At 42.0% G+C, this 21,010-nt stretch overlaps 1 protein-coding gene across 6 annotated transcripts in view; it reads right to left on the reverse strand.

Moving 5' to 3' along the window:
* GRID1 (glutamate ionotropic receptor delta type subunit 1) overlaps window positions 1–21,010 on the reverse strand; it is a 707,273-nt gene that overhangs the window by 134,911 nt on the left and 551,352 nt on the right. For all 6 annotated transcript variants that reach the window (XM_081004876.1, XM_081004878.1, XM_081004877.1 and 3 more), the window contains exon 5: window positions 12,783–12,836. In XM_081004876.1, the coding sequence (XP_080861002.1) occupies window positions 12,783–12,836 (54 nt within the window). The remainder of the gene's footprint in view (window positions 1–12,782; window positions 12,837–21,010) is intronic.

The following is a 21,010-nucleotide window of genomic DNA, read 5'->3' on the forward strand; positions in this document are numbered from 1 at the left end:
ATTGCTGTATATTTTCTCATAATAGCTATAGCAAAACTATCAACAGAATAATCAGGCACTTTTTAATCAAAGGAGCTTGCACTTATGGCATGCATGCCCTAAAATACAAGACAATTAAATCAACCATAAAAACCACCACTCATTACACAGAGCCTATCAAGTGGCCAGAAATATAGATATTCCTGGGGAATAAGCAGGATCCTCACTAAATGGCATTCTTACGTCATGTATTAATGTACGAGTAAATAACCACAGCTTATTAAATTTACGAGATAAGTATAATCTGAACCTATTATTTGTAGTGTTTTCTATCCTGTGCCATAATATGATGATGATGATGGAGGACAGATTTCAGACCAAGGTATTAATGGAAAACCATCCGAAGGCTACTAGCTAAATAACAGCTCATTTAAAAGCACATGGTTTTTTCTTGGAACTAAAGAAAATAAATCCAGGAAGATCCCCCCCCCCCTTTCTAAATGACAGGTGCCATAGGATATTGTCAGAGCATCCATGCTTTCTGAGAATATTCCATCTGATTAAATTGACTATTTTGGAAGGGATATGAAAACACATTTGACATGAGTCACCTTGTTTTGTCCTGCCCTCCACTTGTGCTTGTGGCACAACAATGTCGCTTACTTTATGCAACTTAATCTGTATAGGGAGCGAGATTCTTGGTGCCCGGGATAACATTACTCAAGATTTTTTTCTGGGGTTTCAGGCAAGAGTGTGTCTCTTTTGCATCAGTCCTTCTTCTTTTAAAGTCAATTACATCCAATCAAGATCATACCGATGAACACAAGCTATATTAAACCCAACGGTACATGCAAAGCATTGCTTTTTGGTCTGATCAAGCATAGCTGTACTTAATAGTCTCATTATTTTCTTACTCTTGTGGCCAGGGGAAACGCCTCGGTGGCAAACGTATTATGAGAAGCTGACATAATTCTCACAACTTACGACCGACAGCACATGATAATTCAAAAGCTACCAATTTCCCATACAGAGTATTTATTTAAATAGTTAACGGGGGGCGGGGGAGGCTGCATAAGAAACTATTTCCAGGTTCGGTTATATAGTGGTACCTTGGGTTACAGAGACTTCAGGTTATAGACTCCGCTAACCCAGAAATAGTACCTCGGGTTAAGAACTATGATTCAGGATGAGAACAGAAATCATACTCTGGCGGCATGGCGGCAGCAGGAGGCCCCATTAGCTAAAGTGGTGCTTCAGGTTAAGAACAGTTTCAGGTTAAGAACGGACCTCCAGAATGAATTAAGTACTTAACCCAAGGTAGCACTGTAAAGGCAACACCCAGTTTATGTGGGGGTAACATTCCAAGGCACCACACATTTAAGTGAAATTGTGTATATTTGAGACACCGCTGGAAAAGCCTGCAAACACCCCGTTCCACCCCCTACCCCTCTTGTGACGTTTTCTGGTCACTTTCAGGGTTCAGCATGATGCACGTGTGCATGATTGCACACATATTGAACACACGTAAATGGGGGTTGCCTGTATTAACAATGGGAAGTGTTTGAGCTTCAGTGTTGTTCTTAAAACTCAGGGGTGTGGGGAAGAGATTGAGACAAACAGACAGAACCACATCTAAGTAGCTCACACATCTAAAAATATGCTAGATGGGGGAGACAGAATGTAGTCTATAAGAACTTCTGTTTGTTGTTGTTTATTGATTATACATTTTCAAAACAAATTTCCAATATCAATACTAAATATTCATTTTTCAATTCCCCCCTCCCTGTTGACTTCCCCCAGCTCCCATTTCTGGTTTATTGCATCAAATGATACATTCTGCTGTTCGTATATAATACTATGTTATCACATTGTTATATTTCTTGTTTCGTGTAAATAAAGTTGTAAATGTTTATTTAAATCCTGCCGAGTCCATTTGTTATTATTGTTTCTGAAAATATATTGTAAAAGGTTCCAATTCTTTTTCAAAGTCCCTATTGTCCTTTTATCGCAGTTTGTCTGTTAACTTTGCTAACTCTGTAAGAACTTCTGTTAACCCCACATTCCCCTTCTAAGGCATAGAAGAGATGTAGTGATCTTAGTGTAATAACCTATGGTCTGGGAATGGAAGGGGCAGCACCTATGTCAGTGGAAGCTACTGCTTGCTTTGCTTGTTACCTTCTGTAAGAGGCAGCATCCCACAGGCAGCTAATGCTCTTTGGAGGCCTCTGGGGAAAAACGTTCTACCACCACCACCATTTCCGCCCCCAAAACTACATACTGAATATTTTATCTTCCTGAACATTCAGGAAGTTAAATCCAAAGATTATTTTAAAGCATCTCAGGCTCCCAGTACTCAATCCATTTGTGTATTTATTTATTTGCAGACAAAGAACATCAATTATTGTGTTTGCAATACCTAGCTATTTTGCTCAGGGGAAATATTTAAATCTGCTTTAGCTGCATTCAGTTATCATAACACAAATTGCAAAATGAGACAATTATGTTTCACATTAAAAACTCCTATTTTCCTAGAGGTAATGAAGGAAAATTATAAATTTTAATGACATTAATAATTTACCAAACCAAAAAGAGTTCCACGAAAAAAAAAATGTCCCTGAGAAAAATCTGAAGATTAAACTTTAATAGGCATGAGGATCATGAGGTTGATGAAAAATCTGTAGACTTAAATGCAGTATTTACAGCAGGGCTGGTGCTTTAAAAATGTGAAATGGATTTCCCTTACTTGTATATTTTGGTTTATAGGAGAGCAGCAATGTGGAGTCATGGTTGGTGCAGTTCTAGGTATGCAAACAAGCAGTGCTTTTTTTCTGGGAGGACGCAGGGGTATGTCTACCCCTAAACATTTTGTGAATCTAAGTTTGGCCTGGGAGATTACAAGGGGTCAAAAAAAATGGATGTACCGTGCTATATTAGAAGCAAAAAAACTTGTTTTGATGAATTGGAAGAGCCGCAAAAAGATTCCATTGAGCACATGGATTGATAATATGGGCAGATTAGCTACATACGAATGAATTGTATGTCGATGCAAATTAAGAATGGATAAATATGAAGAAATCTGGAAGGAATATTTAAGTGATTAGGCGGATAGTGGTGGGAAGTAGGGGGAGGAGAGAGAGGTGGGAAAATATTGTTAAAAAGGTGTAGTCATAGGTATATCTGTGTATTCAAATCTGAATTGTCAAATTGTGTTATATGGTTTTGGTTGTATGTGTCTTTTGCCGTTGTTATTTGTATTAAAAAAATGATTAAATATTTTTTCAAAAAATATATATATCTAAATTTGGCCTCATTGAGGGGCAGTATTTCAATTTGAGTAGGAAAATGAGAGTACCCCTAAACATTTTTTTTTAGGGGAAAAAAGCACTGCAAACAAGCATGGGGCTTCATTCAACAACTCATGGAGGAAACAAAGCAGCTAGCACCAGCAATTTGCATGGGAGGGAACAAACAAATTGACAGTGCCAGCTGGAGTTCCTGGCACTGTGGCTAGGTCTGGGCATTTTGCTTGGCCTGCTCAAACATAAGCATGATGTTACGCAACCTCAGCAAGACCATTATTCTGAGCTGCCATCTGCTTATTCAACCCCCCACCCCCAGATCCATGGGAGGGGCTGGATCCAAGGGGAGGAGGAATGATCCTGTTGCCACTGTGTCATTAGCTGGATTCCCTCCTTCACTGGGCCCACCCGTGGCTTCCACAATCCTACTCTTACTGTATCCTCTAACTGCTCAGAAAAAAAACTGCCTTGAGTTGGCCTGGAAATACTTCCACGGGGCTCAGGAAGCTGAAAAATGGTACACCTATTCTCAGAGATTATTAGGAAATGATATTATTAATTATTATTATTAATTATTGCCTCTTACTGTCTTGAGCATATTCAGCCACTAGTTTAATTCTTTATTTATGAACTTTATTTATTTATTTAATTCTTTATTTATGAACTTATAATGGCTAGGCAGCTGCCACCCCTCCCCAGGCTTGTGCCTCGAGCCAGACTGCTGGAGCAACAGGGGGCCGTGCCTACATGCCAACTTAAGTGCTCTAGTCTGATGGCACAAGTACAAGCAACCTGTGACTTCTCCTAGATTGAAGTGTGCCTGGCTCTTTAAGCCACCCCCTCCCCTTCCGCCAGATCCTAGGGAGCAGTGGGTGAGGGGACAGGGTGAATTTTGCCAGCCCTCTCTCTTCAGCCATCGCCTGACCTTCCTCCACCATCTCTGACTACTCAGACCCCTCCTCATCCTCCAGCTATGGCTCCTGTCTTATGGGAGGCACAAAACCTAATAATAATAATAATAATAATAATAATAATAATAATAATTTATTTATTTATTTATTTATACCCCACTCATCTAGCTGGGCCTCCCCAACCACTCTGGGTGGCCTCCAACAAAACATAAAAATACTGTAATGCATCAGACATTAAAAGCTTCCCTAAACAGGGCTGCTTTCAGATGTCTTCTAAAAGTCGGTAGTTGTCTTTCTTTGACATCTGGTGGGAGGGCATTCCACAGGGTGGGTGCCACTACCGAGAAGGCCCTCTGCCTGGTTCCCTGTAACTTCGCTTCTCACAGTGAGGGAACCGCCGGAAGGCCCTTGGCACTGGACCTCAGTGTCTGGGTAGAACGATGGAGGTGGAGACGCTCCTTCAGATATATTTGACCGAGGCCATTTAGGCCTTTAAAGGTCAGCACCAACACTTTGAATTCTGCTCAGAAGCTACTTGCTTCCCCTGCATCAGCCTCTGGCCTTGCTACCTCTTCCACGTGCTCCTCAGAGCCCTGTGAGTCCCTGACACTTTGTAGAAAAAAATGGTTAAGCTATTCCCATCTCACTCAGAAAACTGAAAATGTGTTAGGCATGCAGAAGAAAGTACCTGAAGACTGATATAGGGTATGGGGAACATTTTCATACCCAGCCACCATTGGAAACAAAAAGTAGACTGAAGCTTTCTTCTGCCAAAGAATATCCCAAATATTATATTTAGTAAACAATGTTGATTATGATATTTTAAGTTCTGTACCTCATTATCAAGACAACACCATCTTAGTTATCAATCTCTTCCTGCTCTGTTTCCATCAATATTAACTATGGACTGTATCCAAACTAAGTTTAACTTACTTGAAACCACTGGGACGAGTTAGACATGACTTAAGTCTCATTTATTTCAATGAGAACTAACTTTAAGTAACTGATTATTTATAGAGAGAAGCAGTAACAGCTGAAGATTTACATAAGATACATCCCAGATGCAAATAATCTAAATCACTTGAGTTTTGGAGGAAGAACATAGCTACCAATAGATTTATTAGCCAAGAATGACATCAGACAAGGGAGAAATAAAGCCACCAGCGCAAACAGTGAATGAGGCCATGAGGTGAAAATGGAAAGTAAGGAAGTCTAGACTATGGCAGAGACAGCAAAGTAAATAATCATCCATCATGCACTGAATGGGTAGCATGGCCTCTGACAGTCAAAAGTAGAAGAGCAGGTGCTCTGCAGAATTGGGCAGAGATGGTAGAGTACATTAAATCAAGGATCCTTTGGATGTTGGGGGGAAAGAAAATTAAACAGACCAGGAATGGACAAAAATAATCATGCAGCCACATCCTAGACACATGTACTTGCAAGCAAGTTCCACTGAGTTTAGTATTTCCAGGGAAATTTGTGTATGGTCCCAGGCTTAAAGACAAAGAGGCTTCAGTGTCAATCCACACATTACAAATTGGTTCTTATACATGTACCTCAATGTACATGGTGGTAGCCTAGTGTCACTGTTGGGAAACTGTGTTAATTGACTCACACAGAGTCAATTAAGGTTTGGCAGACAGCCAGAAGGCAATCTGAAGGAGTAAGTCTGCCTGGTGATAACAGAGACATGGAGACCGCTCCCTGATTGGTCAAGCTCTCTCAAGGGAGTGATAATTAATGGCCTACTAACTGGAATGTGTTAGTTCAGAGGTTCGTGAGTTCAGAGTTCTGTGTGAGTGCAGGAGGTTGTGAGTTGTGTCAGAGAGAGCAAAGATCTGTGTTCTGTTCCTGTAAATAGTCCACTGTATATAATAAACACCTAACTACAAGTTCCTGGTTCCTGCTTCGTCTATCCTGTCTGCAGCCAAGTCGCCAATTTCTTCTGTGGATTCTGCGTGTACTCTGCTAGGTCTGGCTAAGGTCTTGCAACTAGTCAGAAGGTTGCAAAACTCCAAATAGGTTTGCCAATAGTCACATCACATGGCAGCATAACGTGGGATAAGAATACTCATGACATCCACCGTGGAAATGTCTATATTAATTGTGGGCAAGGGTGAGAACCTTTTTTTGGCCTGGGAGCTGTGCTCCTTGACAGACGCCCTTCTGGGGCTGTGTGGCAGAGGTGAGTGAGACAGGTACAGATCCAGAAGGAAAAGCAGGTGAAGAAATGTATACCACTCTCCATTTTTATTGTAAAATAATTTAAGATTTTAAAAAATCTGCCTAATTACAAGGAAATCAGTGTTTACAGCTGATCAACTGTGAATTAACATTTACAACAGACAGATCTGTAGGTGGCAGGTGGTCTTGGAAAGTAAACTCGAGTTTTTAAAAATGAGTGTTTTATCCGCTTGCAGTCCATTGGGACTGTTTCTCACATGTGTTCATTTCAAAAGAACATCTTGTTGCACACCTTTTTTTGTTCAACTTAATTTTACCGAGATATGCTGAGAAGACGCTCTTGGACATTTCTGCACAGTAAGCCAATGTGAAGTACCAAAGTAAGTGTTTTCCTATCACTACCGTACTATAGAAACTCTGATCTAATCTCACAGTAACAGGAAAAGAACAAACATCCTCAAATATTTCTGGGATCTCATACGGAGAATTTACAATATGAATAAAGCATGACATTCTTTCCTCTGGCAATGTGTTTGACAGATAAAAGAAACAAAAGAATGGTAATGATAGCTTGTGGTGAGGTAATAAGCGCTACCCTTTGAAACTTATTGGATGTGTGTTAATCTGAATTGACTGAAAGTCATTAACGTGAATAGCCACAAATGAAAGCCTCAAAGTCAAGTAGCAACTCTAACCTTCAGCTCTCCAACTTAGTTTAGCAACTTGTAATTAAATCTGTTTTGTGGCATTTCAGGTGACAGCAATGTGGCTGCACTTTATCTTCCCATCAAAACAAAGGGGAGAAAATTTCATTATAACCAATTTATGTCTGGAAACACTGACTGCAGCTAATGGAAGTTGCATCGACAGAGAGATACAGCAAGGAGGAAGTTGACTTCCAGAATTAGCTAATTACAGGCCAGGGCTTGATGCGTAGCTCACTTAGAGCACTTATGGGAAATCTAAGAAACAACAGGAAGTGCAAGTCCTTCCAGTTTTTACATTTCTTCTCTACGAATCTAAAATGGGAGTTCACACACCCTGGGAAGGATCCAGAGTTGCCTTTCCATTAATAGAAGGGCTGGTTCCATTCACAGATAGTGAATCCAGCAGTCCCCAGTGCCACCTCCCATGTATTCTGGAGGGTCTCCTGATCACCTGGAGCAGTATTTGAAGGGCACAGAAGGCTAAAATGAGTGAGAATAGGCAAAAATGGCCTCTCTTTCCACTCGCCAATCGGTAGATTGCTGCCACAGGTAGTCTGAGTCCAACTCCATTTCCTAAAGCTTCTCCCTTGCCCTAGGCATCAGGGAGAATTTGCACAGGATAGTTAATACTAGGGCATAGTAGAATAAACAGGTCATCTTGAAGCGTGGGCACCCTATATAAAATCACAGGGCAAGGATGCACAACTGAAATTGCTCTGAGGGCTACTTTTACATTTTTATTAACTCGAGAGGGCTGTGCCATGAATTAATCATGGGAAAATGTTCGTGTCATATTTGTACTCAGTTTACTCACACATGCAAAACAATCGTACGTGGATAAAATATGTCGCTGCAAATCTTGCCACCATGTTTAAGGTTTTTCTTTTGCTTAATAAAACACAAAGATCAAGTACCAGGCTGTGACACAAATGTTAAGAGCTCTCTCTCTCTCTCTCTCTCTCTCTCTCTCTCTCTCTCTGACACACACACACACACACACACACACACTAGGGTTGGGTGATATCTGGTTTTCAATATTGTTATATATCTGCCCTAACTATCCGCCTATTTGCCCTTCGACATTCCTGTTTGTGCCTGCTTCAAGTAAGCTCCTTGTATCTGATTCTGGCCTGGAATCAGCTTTGTTATTTGGATTGCATTCCTTATAGTTTGTCAGCTTGGACCGGATTTCATGATCCTGTCTAGGTCCTCCTGTGGGATCTCTCCTGGAATTTGAATGATGCTGGTCTTGATCCTGCAGGGACTTGTGCTGTCACATTTCTGAGTGGTCAAACTGCTTACAGCCCACAGCTGTCAAAGAGATGCTTGCTTTCCTCCACATTCTTCCTTGTTCTCAAAGCCTTTTATGCTAAGCAGATCACATATCCTTTCATTTGTCCTTCCTCTAATTTTCTTGTACATTCTGATAAATATTAACCCTGCAGCTCTGTGACTTGCATCCTGATCATCCCTTCTGAGATGCAGATCATCCAGGCATGACACAAGTTGAGAGTAGCTTGTTCCTTTTTAAAATAAAAAATGAAAATCGGAATATAACTTGAATTCCCATTGAATTACAGTCAAACCTTGGATCTCAAATGCGTTGGCTCCTGAACAAATCAGCTCCTGAATGATCAAAACCCAGAAGTGAGTGTTCTGGTTTTTGATCGATTTCCAGAAGCCGAAAGTCCGGCGTGGCTTCCAATTGGCTACAGGATGCTCCTGCAGCCAATCGGAAGCTGCGCCTTGGTTTTCGAATGGTTCCGGGAGTGCATTCTGTTCAAGAAGCAAGGTACGACTGTATTGCTGTTTGAACCAAATGGAAAGGTTCCTTTCAGACAAAATATTTGAGGAATTATGATGGACACTAACAGACTAGCCAAAAGCCATGTATCTTTCAATCTAAGGTTATTGTTGGATGTTTGTATTCCTTTACTTGGTAGGGGTGGATTTATGCTTCAATCTGGGCCCTAGGTTCCTAGGCAATGGCCACCACATCCCATAGGCATGATTTACAATGTCAGAAGAAAACAGTCAGCTATGGACCGAAAAAGACATGCTCCATTAACAGTGCTTTAACATTTACATGCTGCAAAAATGCATGCCTGAGTATCTCAAATTTGAATCAAACGCCAAAGAGCAAGTCCTTTTATGGAAGTAGGATAGAAGGTTTTACACGGTTAATTCCTTCCAATCCATACAGAAGTTCAAAATGATAAGCAGCCACCCACCAGCCCTCTGTAGCTAGACAGCATACCAAGTGCTTCTCTGTTTCTGAGTACATATTTACTCTGTTCAAACTCTCAGATTCTAGACATTTGAGAGAATGTATAGTTGTCTGTTTTAACTCAATTGAATTTTATAAAGTCTATATAAGCTTGCACATTGATAGTTCTTCACTGGATTATATTTATGTACCTATTTGCACTTTGTAACCCATCATAACCCTGTCCCCGGGATTTTATCACGCTATGTAGGGATTCTAATTTGTTCTTGTCTCGTGAACTTTCTGATTGATACCTTTAAATCTGCATCCTGCAAATGCTTCTCCTATCTGTACTCTGTCAGTGGAAGGGGGTCCATATTTTGTGGCATTTAATAAATGATGTACATATTTGTAAGCCCACGGGAGTCTTATTTTGGCAGAAGAGAGGCGAAAAATTATGCATCATATTACACAGTTTTAATTGGGGGTAGTGAATTTCAGCACCTCAATAACAACAGCAACAACAACATTCTCCTATAAACCCTGTACAGAGTAGACAGTGCATTGTATTTATGTGAATATAAACACTGATCTCCTCTGTGCGTTTCTCGTGGTGATTTTTTTACGAAGCTATTACAGCAAAAAAGAACGAGTTCCATAAACATCACAGGGACTGGAGAAGATTCATAATGGCTTTTTGGAGGTAGCAATTTTATACCCACTACCCCTTTTAATTTCCATGCATTACCGCTAACCAGACAAAAGCAATTTATAGTTCCTGTTAACATATATGGCTGCCTTCCTCTGCATGATTAGTGAGAGGCAAAGGACGGTATGAAACGTGAACAAAGAAGTCTGTACTTAAACTTGATGTCCCCTATATAATGCATTAGCACAAAACAACAGATAACACAGCTCTCTTTATTTAAATATTTTACCAGCCTTAAGCACATAAAGAACATACATTTGTTAAGATATACAAATGTTTCTAATAATGCAGCTTCCACTAAGTGGCCAGAAATTTATAAATGATCACATAGGAAATTCTCTCTCCCTACCCCCACTGCCATGCTTATATTATGAGTCATTTCTCAGTGCGCTGACTTTCAATATGGGCCTCTATAAAATACAGCTTAGGGACATTCTCCCCCCGCCTCCAGTATTGATATACACAACATAAATAAAGCTCGATTATCCTTTAAGTGGAATGGGAGGGGTATACAAACCAAACACGTGCATTGCTTCAATGCAGAACTGGATCACAATGATAGAATCAGTTCAGTTCTACAGAAAAGATGTTAATGCATCAAGCTCAGAGAGCTAATCTTTTGTAACATTCAGACACTGCAAACTGGAGAGCAGCGGCCTTACATGTAAGCTCAGTGCTTTCTCGGTTGTCCATGGTAACAGAGTGCAAGCTTGCAGACCACCAAGAGCTATATATCTGCATTTCTGAGGTTTATGTGGAATAATTCTTTCTTCCCTACAAGCACAGCTAGTGGAGTAGGTCAGCATGAGAAAGAACAGGATGACAAGCCTTGCCATTTCCTGGGCACCTTTGTTTTGATCTTTATCATGCTGTTTATGCCAGCCAAGAAGAAGTCTGGAAATGGAGCCATACAATTTGCATTCTGGTATTATTCAGGCTGGAGAGAGACAATCTCCCTGCCCTATTCTCCCACCCCGCCAACAGAAGTTAGTATGAGAGAGTCTCCATCGCCAACGGTGTCTGCAGTAAAGCTGGATGTTTACAAGTTTTGATTCTTTTGTCCAAAGTTGGTACACTTGACAAACAGGGGGAGGGATAAGAAGTATGTGAATCACATCTGTTTCCCACCCACTGCCAGATTACCAAATAGGCAGAGTAGGCAACAGCCTATGGGCTCCATGCCTTTCAGGGGCCCCACAACAATGGATCAAAATAATATTGATTTGATAGAGAATTACAAAAACATATTAGGAGATAATTTGCAAGGCCCCCCTTGAGATTTTCACTGCCTAGGGGCCTCCACAGGGTTTAATCTGGCACTGTTTCCCTCTGATTAATGGACACAATAAATGTTACTTGTGGGGGAGATGCACAGGAAACCGCCAGGGGATGGATGTCTGGTTTTTTATTATTCTTTGCAAAGATCTGTAAAACTGCACAACGTCTATGCTAACTTGCAGGCCAAGCTCAGGGTAGCTTCTGAGCCTTGGGACCAAGGAAGTTCGTGAAGCTGATGAGCCGATCTGCAAACACCAAACTTGAGAAGCAAAGCTCAGGAAGCTAAAGGACTGTGAAACACACCCATCCAACAAATCAGATCCTCTTCAAAGAGGCATCTCCCACCTCCTGGTGTGGGCAGGGCTATGCTCTTCTCCACTCTGGTTGGTCATCTCATGGCCACTTGGTCCCTAAAGCCAATGGCTTGGCTTGGGGAGTGGCCGTGAAACATTATTTAATCCCTGTGCGATGTTTCCTGGACCTCTTTGCCTTCGTGCAGCAGTTCACCCGCCCACCCATCCTTTATCTGGTGTGTTGGCCTTGCTATGGACGTTGTTGGTTGCCTGTTTTGCAATGGGGGTCTGGTAGGAAATTTTCCATCTGGCGGATTGGCAGAGCCATTTGGTTTTCGCCCATCACGTAGCAATTATCACAACTTTGTAAGGTTCGGCGGTTAGGCATTGGATCAGCAATGTGTGGGGAGGGGAGGGGAGGGGAGGGGAGGTGCGGCCATCACCTGCCCCTCCAAGCTCAAGGGTATTCCGTTAAAGGAATCAGGGGTTGGCCTGGGTCTTGTCCAAAACCCTGTGGTAGGGTATAGGGCCATACCAGGACCCCACGGGGGCACCGGGGTGAGCTTGAGTCGGTTTGCATCGGCGGGGCTCCCTCTGGCGGTGTTTCACCCTTTTATCAGATTCTCTGCGATGCGGGTGGGAGTCTGATATAGTTTGGATGATTCCAGTGCCTAAGCCAATACCACTCACATTCTGTATTCAATAAAGTTGTGGCCTAAATTTTGCCCAATAACTTAAACTAAAATCCTGTTTCACTGTGTCTTCATTTTTTGGGGGTGGTCAGGAGTCTTGAAGCACAAACCTAAACCCTAGCACAAGCCCCATTCCCTGCTTCAAAGCCCTTCAAAAAAGAGATGTCAGAGGGCAAGGGATTTTTTTTAGGGGGGGAGGTAAGCCCCACCCCACATAACTAATCACAAGACATGTCAATGCCTTTCAACTTTGGGGGGCAGCCCCCTCAAATATTTCATTGTGGAGGCCGAAGGGACCTCAGCCCGTAGGAGTTGGCTCCTATAACAAAGAAACTGATATGTAAACCACTGAAAGTGATGGCTCTATCACAACACCTTCAACTTTCTGAAATCCCCCTTCCCCACAACTGTTGTCTATCGTTAAATACAAAAAAGGAAGACAAGTGGGCAGATGAGAGTGAAATGGATGGGAGAAAGAGAAACAACAGGCAAAGGAGCCTTTTTACGCAGCCTCATTCTCTTACCTCGTTAACATAGACCCAGTGACTATCCTTTGAAGCCAGGTTGGTTTCCACTGCCTAGAGAAAGGAAAGAAAAGAAATAAATAAACAACTGAAAATAAAATAAAGGAGTTGGAAAACACTCCCCAGTTAATGTATGCCTTGTGCTACAAAGAGCTTAAAATAGGTATTTTCTGGCACTTTTTGCTCTCATACAATAGTTATATAATTGGCAGTCATCTAAAGAGCTACATACTTCATTGTGAATTAGATGGCTACCTCCAGTTGGGCAGCTCACAAGGACACAGCACTGCAGCATCAAAGATCATTTATTCAGTATAGGAAAATCCAGAAGGATCTGGTTTATATGGTGTATATAAATCCTGTGACAGTGTTCCTTAGGGCTTCCTTTATTCTTCTAACTAGGACACTGACCAAGTACGGGATCAATGCAATGAATAGGTCTTTTCTGGCTTCAGAAAGAAGGCTGAAACTGCACATGATGTGTCAGGCTAAATTGATGGATGCAAAACAGCAATGTGATGCAGAGGGGGAAAGGGCTTCAGAAAGAAGCTGACTTGTTAGTATTTCATATATCCAACGGTGGAGTACTAGTAAGTGATTTCACACAGTGTGTTGTGCAAATTGCACCGATTTCCCCAGGACATGTCCCAATTTCCCTGAAGGAAAGCTTGCCCAAATATACCCCAGTGCCCCACCCCCACATCCCAATGTGATCAACCAAATATTGGTTGAGCAAATTCTCCTGTCCAATTATTACAGGCCATCAGTAAAGCACACTGAAGTGAGAAACATTGCTTTACTAATGAAATACCAGCACCGTAAGCAAGTCCATGTTTACCCATCAACGAGATTTCCTGGAAGTGGAACGTAAGTTAAGAGGAGCAATATGGGTTGCAGACAAAGAATGCTCCCCCTCCAATATTGTGATGATCCTGCCCTGTTCTTGCTTTGTCTACATTATCTTGCTTTTCTCTTATTCTCTTTTGTGACATCCACCTTCCCTTTCATATTCTTCCTTTCTGAAGAATATGAAAGGGTGGGGAGGCAATCATTTAAATCTGAGGTTTTGAGAAAAAAAAAATTTGGAAACCCTCTTGCCTGTCAGTGTGGAGCCTTTTTGCTACCAGTGTTGCGGTGGTGAAAGATCTGCTACCAGCAACAGTAGAAGCCAGCAAAAGGGTGCACAAAATTGGATACAGGTTTCAAAGATCGTCTGATCTCCCAGCTGGTAACCTATCAGCTAATGGTGGCACAAGACATAGCCAGAGAGCTGTTCATTCCCTGCAGATTTTACTATTCTGTAACTTTGCATGAGTCTGGGCAGCACTATCTTTTCAAAAGAAAAGCACACCACATGAACATGTCATTTTTTTTCACCTAAGGGTGTCTAAGTATGTCAGAACAACAGTGGCTATTGTTGCAGAAGCAAAGCTTAGTTATTCATCCTGTGCTATTCTGTATAATATATGGTTCAAGAGATTTAAAAATGGATTTTTCCTCATGGAAATGTTTTAGAGTATGTACAAAATGACTCAGTCATTCCTATGGTGTGTGTGTGTGTGTGTGTGTGTGTGTGTGTCCATTTCTCATAAAATTCCCCGAGGCTCTAGACTTCATTCAGGACTAATGGCCTGCAGCATTTCCTCCCAAAAAAGAAACACAGCTTTTAAGTCAGATAGTGCATTAGAAAGTGGAGACTTTCCAGCTTTCATTTATTTCACCTTAAAAATACCCAAACAAATCACTTCTGCAAATTTAGTACAAAAAGAAACACATTGAAACAGATGCATTTCCCTTTGGTTGCACCTCAAACAGATTTTAGGAAACAGGTTGATTTTTTTTCTTTTAAAGGATCCCCATTAATTGCAGTCCATTAATATAATTCCTCATAATGAGAGGTAATGGATTGAATCCAGAGAACAGCAAACAGAATGTCTTGGAAGAACCTTTTGGAAGGGGGTTCTGCTCTGTCCTGGAAAGTCACTCCTAAGAGCCGGTCGGGGGCTCTTTGGAAAAGGAGGCTGATAGAGGAGGTGTAATCACCAAAAGGTGAACAGAGACACTAAGTGAACTAAAATAGTTAGCATGTGACATTGCATGGGTAGCCAAGTTTGTTGATGACCTCAAATTATTTAGGGTGGCAAAACCAAACAGCTCAAAAAAAAAAAAAAAAAAAAAAAGATCTCTCTAAACTGGAAGAATGGTCATCAAAATAGCAAATCTGGTTCAGGGTGAGCAAGTGTGAAGTTCCAGACAAACAAACAATCCATCTTCATATATACATTGATGGGATCTGAGCTGGAAGTGACTGACCAGTAATGGATCCTGGGGTTGTGGCAGAGAGCTCAATGAAAATGTCAACCCAACATTCTGCTGCTATACAAAAGGTGAATGTTAGAGGTCATTAGAAAAGGGTTTGACAATAAAACATCCAAAATCATAATGACTTTATACAAATGTGTGATGTGACCACACTCTGAATGCAGTGTACAACTGCCCTGGGCTCCTTTGGAAGGACAGGATAGAAATTTAATTATAAATAAACACAGGTCTGGTTGCCACATCTCCAAATGGTTATTGCAGAGCTAGAAAAGGTTAGAAGAGGGTGACCAAAATGATCACTGACCTGGAAAAAGTCCTCTGTGGGGAAAGGCTACAACACTTAGTGTTTTTCACTTCAGGAAAAGGGAAGTACAAGAGGCCATGGTAAGAGTGTTTAAGTATGCATAGTATGGGGAGAAAGGACACAGAGTTGTTTTTCTTCCACCCTCACAGTACTAGGACCTAGGCTCATCCAATGGAGCTGAAGGGTAGGAGTTTCAGGAGAGACAATACTACTTCTACAACACAGCATATAAACATGGAATTTGCATAGTGATAGCTGCTAACCTTGGTGGTTTTAAAGGGGGATTAGATAAATTCATGGAAGTTAAGGCTATCAATGGCTGCTGTTCATAGTGACTAAATATTACTTCAAAATAAAAACAAAATGCTGAACTAGATGGGTTGTTGGTCTGCTCTTGTAGGGCTATTCTTATGTCACCGTCAGAGACAAAAATAAAAAATAAAATCAGGGCTTTTTTTTCCAGCTGGAACTCAGTTCCAGCACCTCTCAGGTGGGTGCCGTTGTTATTATAAGAGAACCAAAAAGGCGTTCATTATGAGTTCCAGCACCTATTTTTCTAGAAAAATAGCACTGCAATTAATATTGTTGCTACCACCAAATGTCACAGAAGGCAGAATTCCAAGACAAAATTCTAGAATTCTACTCAAGCAACATCTCTGAGGACCCTTGAAAGAAGCAAAACAGGTTTTGATAAACCAAAAATCTTTCTCATGGGAGTTCTACATATCCCACAGAAGACACTGGTATATGTCGTTATTCAGGTTATGCTGTGGTCACCAGCTGCCTCTCACCAACACTGGATATATATAAATAGTGGTGGAAGTCCAGGGCTGATGAAGAGATTATCTATGCAGTAGGCCTGGCTTGCAGTTGCCACAGAAAATGTTGAGTATTTGGAGGTTCGCGCTCAAGTGGAAAAGCTGAGGCATTTCAAAGGAATCTGGAAAGAGTTTCAGTGATAACAGACTCTCAGGAGGGTTGCACACAGTTTCCAGGCAGATAAGTGAACATATAACACAACAGATAAAATGGTATTTCACAGCTAAATTAAAACTTCATGTTCTCAAAATTTATAAACCGCATAACTAGTTAATAAGACACAAGAAAATGTATGCAACTGCATTAGAAAACTACGCTCCCTTTGAAAGCAGTTTGGGCACATCCACATTTAGTGTTTCCATCTAAATGATCAAGATCTTCCGCCATGGAAATGAGATTTACTCTCATGATGGGCTGCCATGATTTATCATACATTCTACTCTGCTCTTATTAGTATAATCTGGGACAACCAAAATTTATGCTGAAGGGAGGAATAGAAACTTGTCAGCTAGGCTGATCTGCCGACTGGATTGATGTGATTTACACCCCACCCTTCATCTCTTTTGTGATCCCAGGGTGGTTTTCAAAAAAGATAAAAGCAAAACACATCAACAATTAAAATACAGCCAATTACAATTATTTTTAAAAAATCGAGCAGCAGTCGATAGTAAATATCAACTCAGTGACAGCAGGATACACACAAGCAACACTACAAAATAAAAACCAGAGGTCTTGAAACATTTACTTTTCTGCAGTTACTAACAGTTCATTCCCAATACTTAATGCACTAACACATCTGTCCTTACAGTGGGATAGGCTGGCCATAAGATTTGGAAGTATGCATCAGAGACCACACAAATTTCACTAGAGCGAAATTGAAAAATTATATTTATACCTGGTTGGGCTCTGCAAGTGGTACCAAGTCTGGGGTATGTGGTTTTTTGTTTCTGGCAGGGATTGGAGAGGCACAGAGCCTTAGCACTAAAACAATTTATTCTCCTAAGCTTAAATAGCGTTGAAAGGTTTGCATCTAGCATGAAAGCAAAACAAAAATCAAGCAGCCAGCAAGTCTTCCTGCCTTTAATGCAGCTGGCATTCCACATTTACACACATTCCATTTCATCTCTGTCTTTACGGAATAGTAAATAAAGGCAAATTCCTGTACATGGATATATTCCAAGAGCTTTCAGTGAGATTTCATTTTTACAAAGCTCAACATGTCGTAGATTATTTATATGCATGTTAACTATTGAACAACTACATGCTACACAGTCGTCGATACAAGTTAATTGCAGAGCTGTCGGGAAGGAACATTTATTTAAAGTCACTTGCTTAACATTCTCTTAGGGGCTTAGCCTGCCAGGGGACTTTATGTTTGGGATCTTAGCAACATGCCTCATGGCTTTAAAGACATACTGATAACGGAGTATTATGAGGGCCAATTGCTGGCTGCTTATTTGCATGTGTATTGCTCTAGTAAAGCAGAGGGGGTTGCAGGTAGCTTTTTAAGGGCTTTTTAAAACACTCAGTACAAAGAGCTTCCCTCAGTATTTTCCAAACTTTATATTTTCTGCAGAGATGTATCTGCCAAGGAGTCGTTGCAGGCCTGCCAGCAGTGGCAACATATGGTAGAGCACATGTGGGCAACCTGCAACCCCCACTTAATGCAGCTTCCAGTGCCTCTTGAAACTGCCCAATTCTTCCATCTCTTCATAGAATCCTGGAGTTGGAAGGGACCACAAGAGCCATCTAGGCTGGATCTTGGCTGGATGTTGGGATCTAGGCTGGATGTTGGGATGCAGCCAAGGAATTGGGGGCAATTGGCAGGCCCCCAGCAGGCCCCAGCCCACCGGCCAGTGTGCCGGGCGATCTCCAGTCCTTGGATCAGCATGAAACTGGAACCCTAGCTTCAGAAACCTTCAGAAGCTGGGCATGCACACTCAGCAGAGTAAATAACACTGTGCAACCAAAGTGGCAGGGAGAGGCTGTGCTGAGCATATTTACAAGCAGTTTATTCAGCGTACATCAGGACAAAAGGAAAAACATGTTGTCAGGGCTGCCTCAAGTCTCAGCTCACAAAAGACCAACGCCTTTCTTTTCTTATATACAAAAGTGTTTATTGCAGTTCATTCTTTGCTTCAGATCCGAGGCGCGCAGCCCTACGTCTGCTAGGCTTAGACCGCTGAAGTCCCTTCTGAATCTGTCCCTCCCCTGCACCAGTTTAAGAGGCTTGCGCTGCTCCACCTCTTTCTCTCTTTCCTTTTCCGCAGGGTCTTTCTGCCCGCTGGGGTTTCGCCCCTCCTGGATTCCTCCAACGCGGAATCAGACTGCTCTTGCCCCCTCCTGCGGGCTTTGGGACCTGGCCCCTCCTCCGGGCTCCCTGTACTTCCGCGCGCCTCTACATTTGAACTTGGCGCGCGCCCCCAACCTCTAACTTTCCTTTTGACAGCTACGCTACTCCCTTCACTACTCCCCTCCCCTTCCGGCAGGGTGGCTTGCTCCGACCTCCCTCCTTTCTCTACTGCCGGAGCCGCCTCCCCTGATACACTGGAACCTCCACCCCCTTCGCTGCACTCTGGCGGGGAGGCTGGTCCTGACGCCCAGCTGCCACTTTGGGATCCCCCGCTGGCCCCCTGCTCCTGACAAGTCCCCCCTGGGGCTCCCCTGGCCTTGACCACCGGCGCCCGCTTCTGGGAATCCTCTGATTCGCTGGAAAGACTCATGGAATCTCTTGAGTCATTGTCATCCTCTTCCTCGCTGTCCTGGGATTCATCCCCATCGCTCTCCATCTCCTGCCTACCCTGTGCCTCTGTCCCTGAACCCCTGACACATGTCTTCTCCCCTTCATGTCCAAAGCAAGAAGCATAAGCAAAAGCTATACACAAACGGAAGTTCCCAGCAAGCTGTGCTGGAGTGTAAACAGACATGTGACACACCACAGTCTCATGCCTGTCCCTTAAGGTGGAACGGAATATTCTAACACTACACACGCGTTGCAAACTCATACAGGGAAATCCGTTAGCAAAAGACGGGACACCACAGCACCATGTGGTGTCATAGTGTTATATTGCATGTACAACACAAATACAACACTTTTTCTTTACCAATCTATCTGAGTCCCAAGTCAAGCCCCCTGCAATGCAGGAATCTTTTGCGCAATGTGGGGCTCAAATCTGTAACTCTGAGATTGAGTCTCGTGCTCTATCAACTGAGCTATCAGAGCGCTCCTTTATCCAGTTTGTTTCCTAGCTTTCAACATGGATGAGTTATATAAATGAAAGCCTTCTAGAAATAGCCGTTTTGAAAATAATCCCATTTTCAGAGTAGCTGGAGGCCTGTCAGTTCTAATGATAAATCACCACTCCGCTTTGGCAGTAAAAGAATAATCAGTATCTGCTTACTGTATTGTATCATCTGACTTTATTGATAAAGAATAATTTTTAATCCATTTGTAATACCTACATGAAGGGACTTTTAATTTTCACAGTCTAAGCAAAATATATTAAGATTGCTTGTTGCAGCAGATTATACATTTAAAAAGATTTCCTGTAGGTGGTGCACACCTAGTGGTGCACATCCTCATGTTCATCTGCATTTTATTTCTAAAATGAAAGTTAGAAAGGAATGTGTCAATTTTACCTGACACGTAGCTGCAACAATAAGCACCTGCTTATCCCCAGTGCGATGAAGTAAATTGATTTTGGATTTGGATGCAGAGTGAGCTTAAGCAAGTCACTATCAATCTGCCTGACCTATCTCTCAGCCAGGCAATTCTTTGCCCCACCCAAATCCCACACTGCTTATCCTGCACTGTGACTCTTTAAGACTATAGAGGGAGGAGAGGATGGCATTTCGTCACCTCCTGGAATCAGTAGTACTTAAATGTGCTTAGTTTGGGATGGGTTGTGACCTTAGCAGAAACACGGTGGCAAAACACTTTGGTGCATTCCATCAAGCCTTTGCCACTACGGTTCCAATACTGGGAAACAGAAGAGAGACGCTGCAGATCATTCCTTTAAGAAATTGTGCATTTTAGCATTCACGGGTCTCTCGGTTGTGCTGTTGCAATCAAATCAATATGCTCATTCTTTTGTCAGCTAATGCAGAGCTTTACAATAGAAAGGAGCAGAAAGAAACTATTAATCAAACTTAACGATGGCTCTACTGTGGTGCCCTTTAGAAATTATGCTCGCTGTGGCTGTAGGAGAGCCGCTTCTCTGTATGTGGCTCCCACACGAGTTCTTTCAGTGGAAACACCGCATGCAATTGAGCCTCACCCATAATCCTTGTGATATGAAGCAATTATGGAAGCCATTGTATGAGAACAACAAATACTTCATTATACTTTGGTACAAGTATACACCATCTTAGTTCATCTTCCTCATTCTCTCACTCTCCTCTTCTCTGCTGTTGACCACCACTCCCACACACTTCTAATATATTTTATTTTGGTTCCTTCCAGATCATCTCTTAAAGCAGTCTTACTCTCACCACCCATGAGGGCTAGCATTTAAATGTTCTTCCAAACATACATGAGCTGCTCACAGAAGAACTGGCTCATATATATCTGGGAGAATATCTAAAGAGCCTTTCACAATTTTAGTCTGCCAATATTTGACTACAACTCCCATCACCCCTGAAAACCAGCCATGCTGGCTCAAAATAATTGGAGTTTTAGTCCCAAAGCAGCTGGGGACCCAAACTGGACAAAGGCTAACCAAAAGTGTACTATATATTGTGTCAGTTTTAGCATCACATACATAAAAAGTATACATTCCCACCA

This window comes from Podarcis pityusensis, assembly GCF_964106645.2.
Source record: "Podarcis pityusensis genome assembly, chromosome: 5".
Classification (NCBI taxonomy): Eukaryota; Metazoa; Chordata; class Lepidosauria; order Squamata; family Lacertidae; genus Podarcis; species Podarcis pityusensis.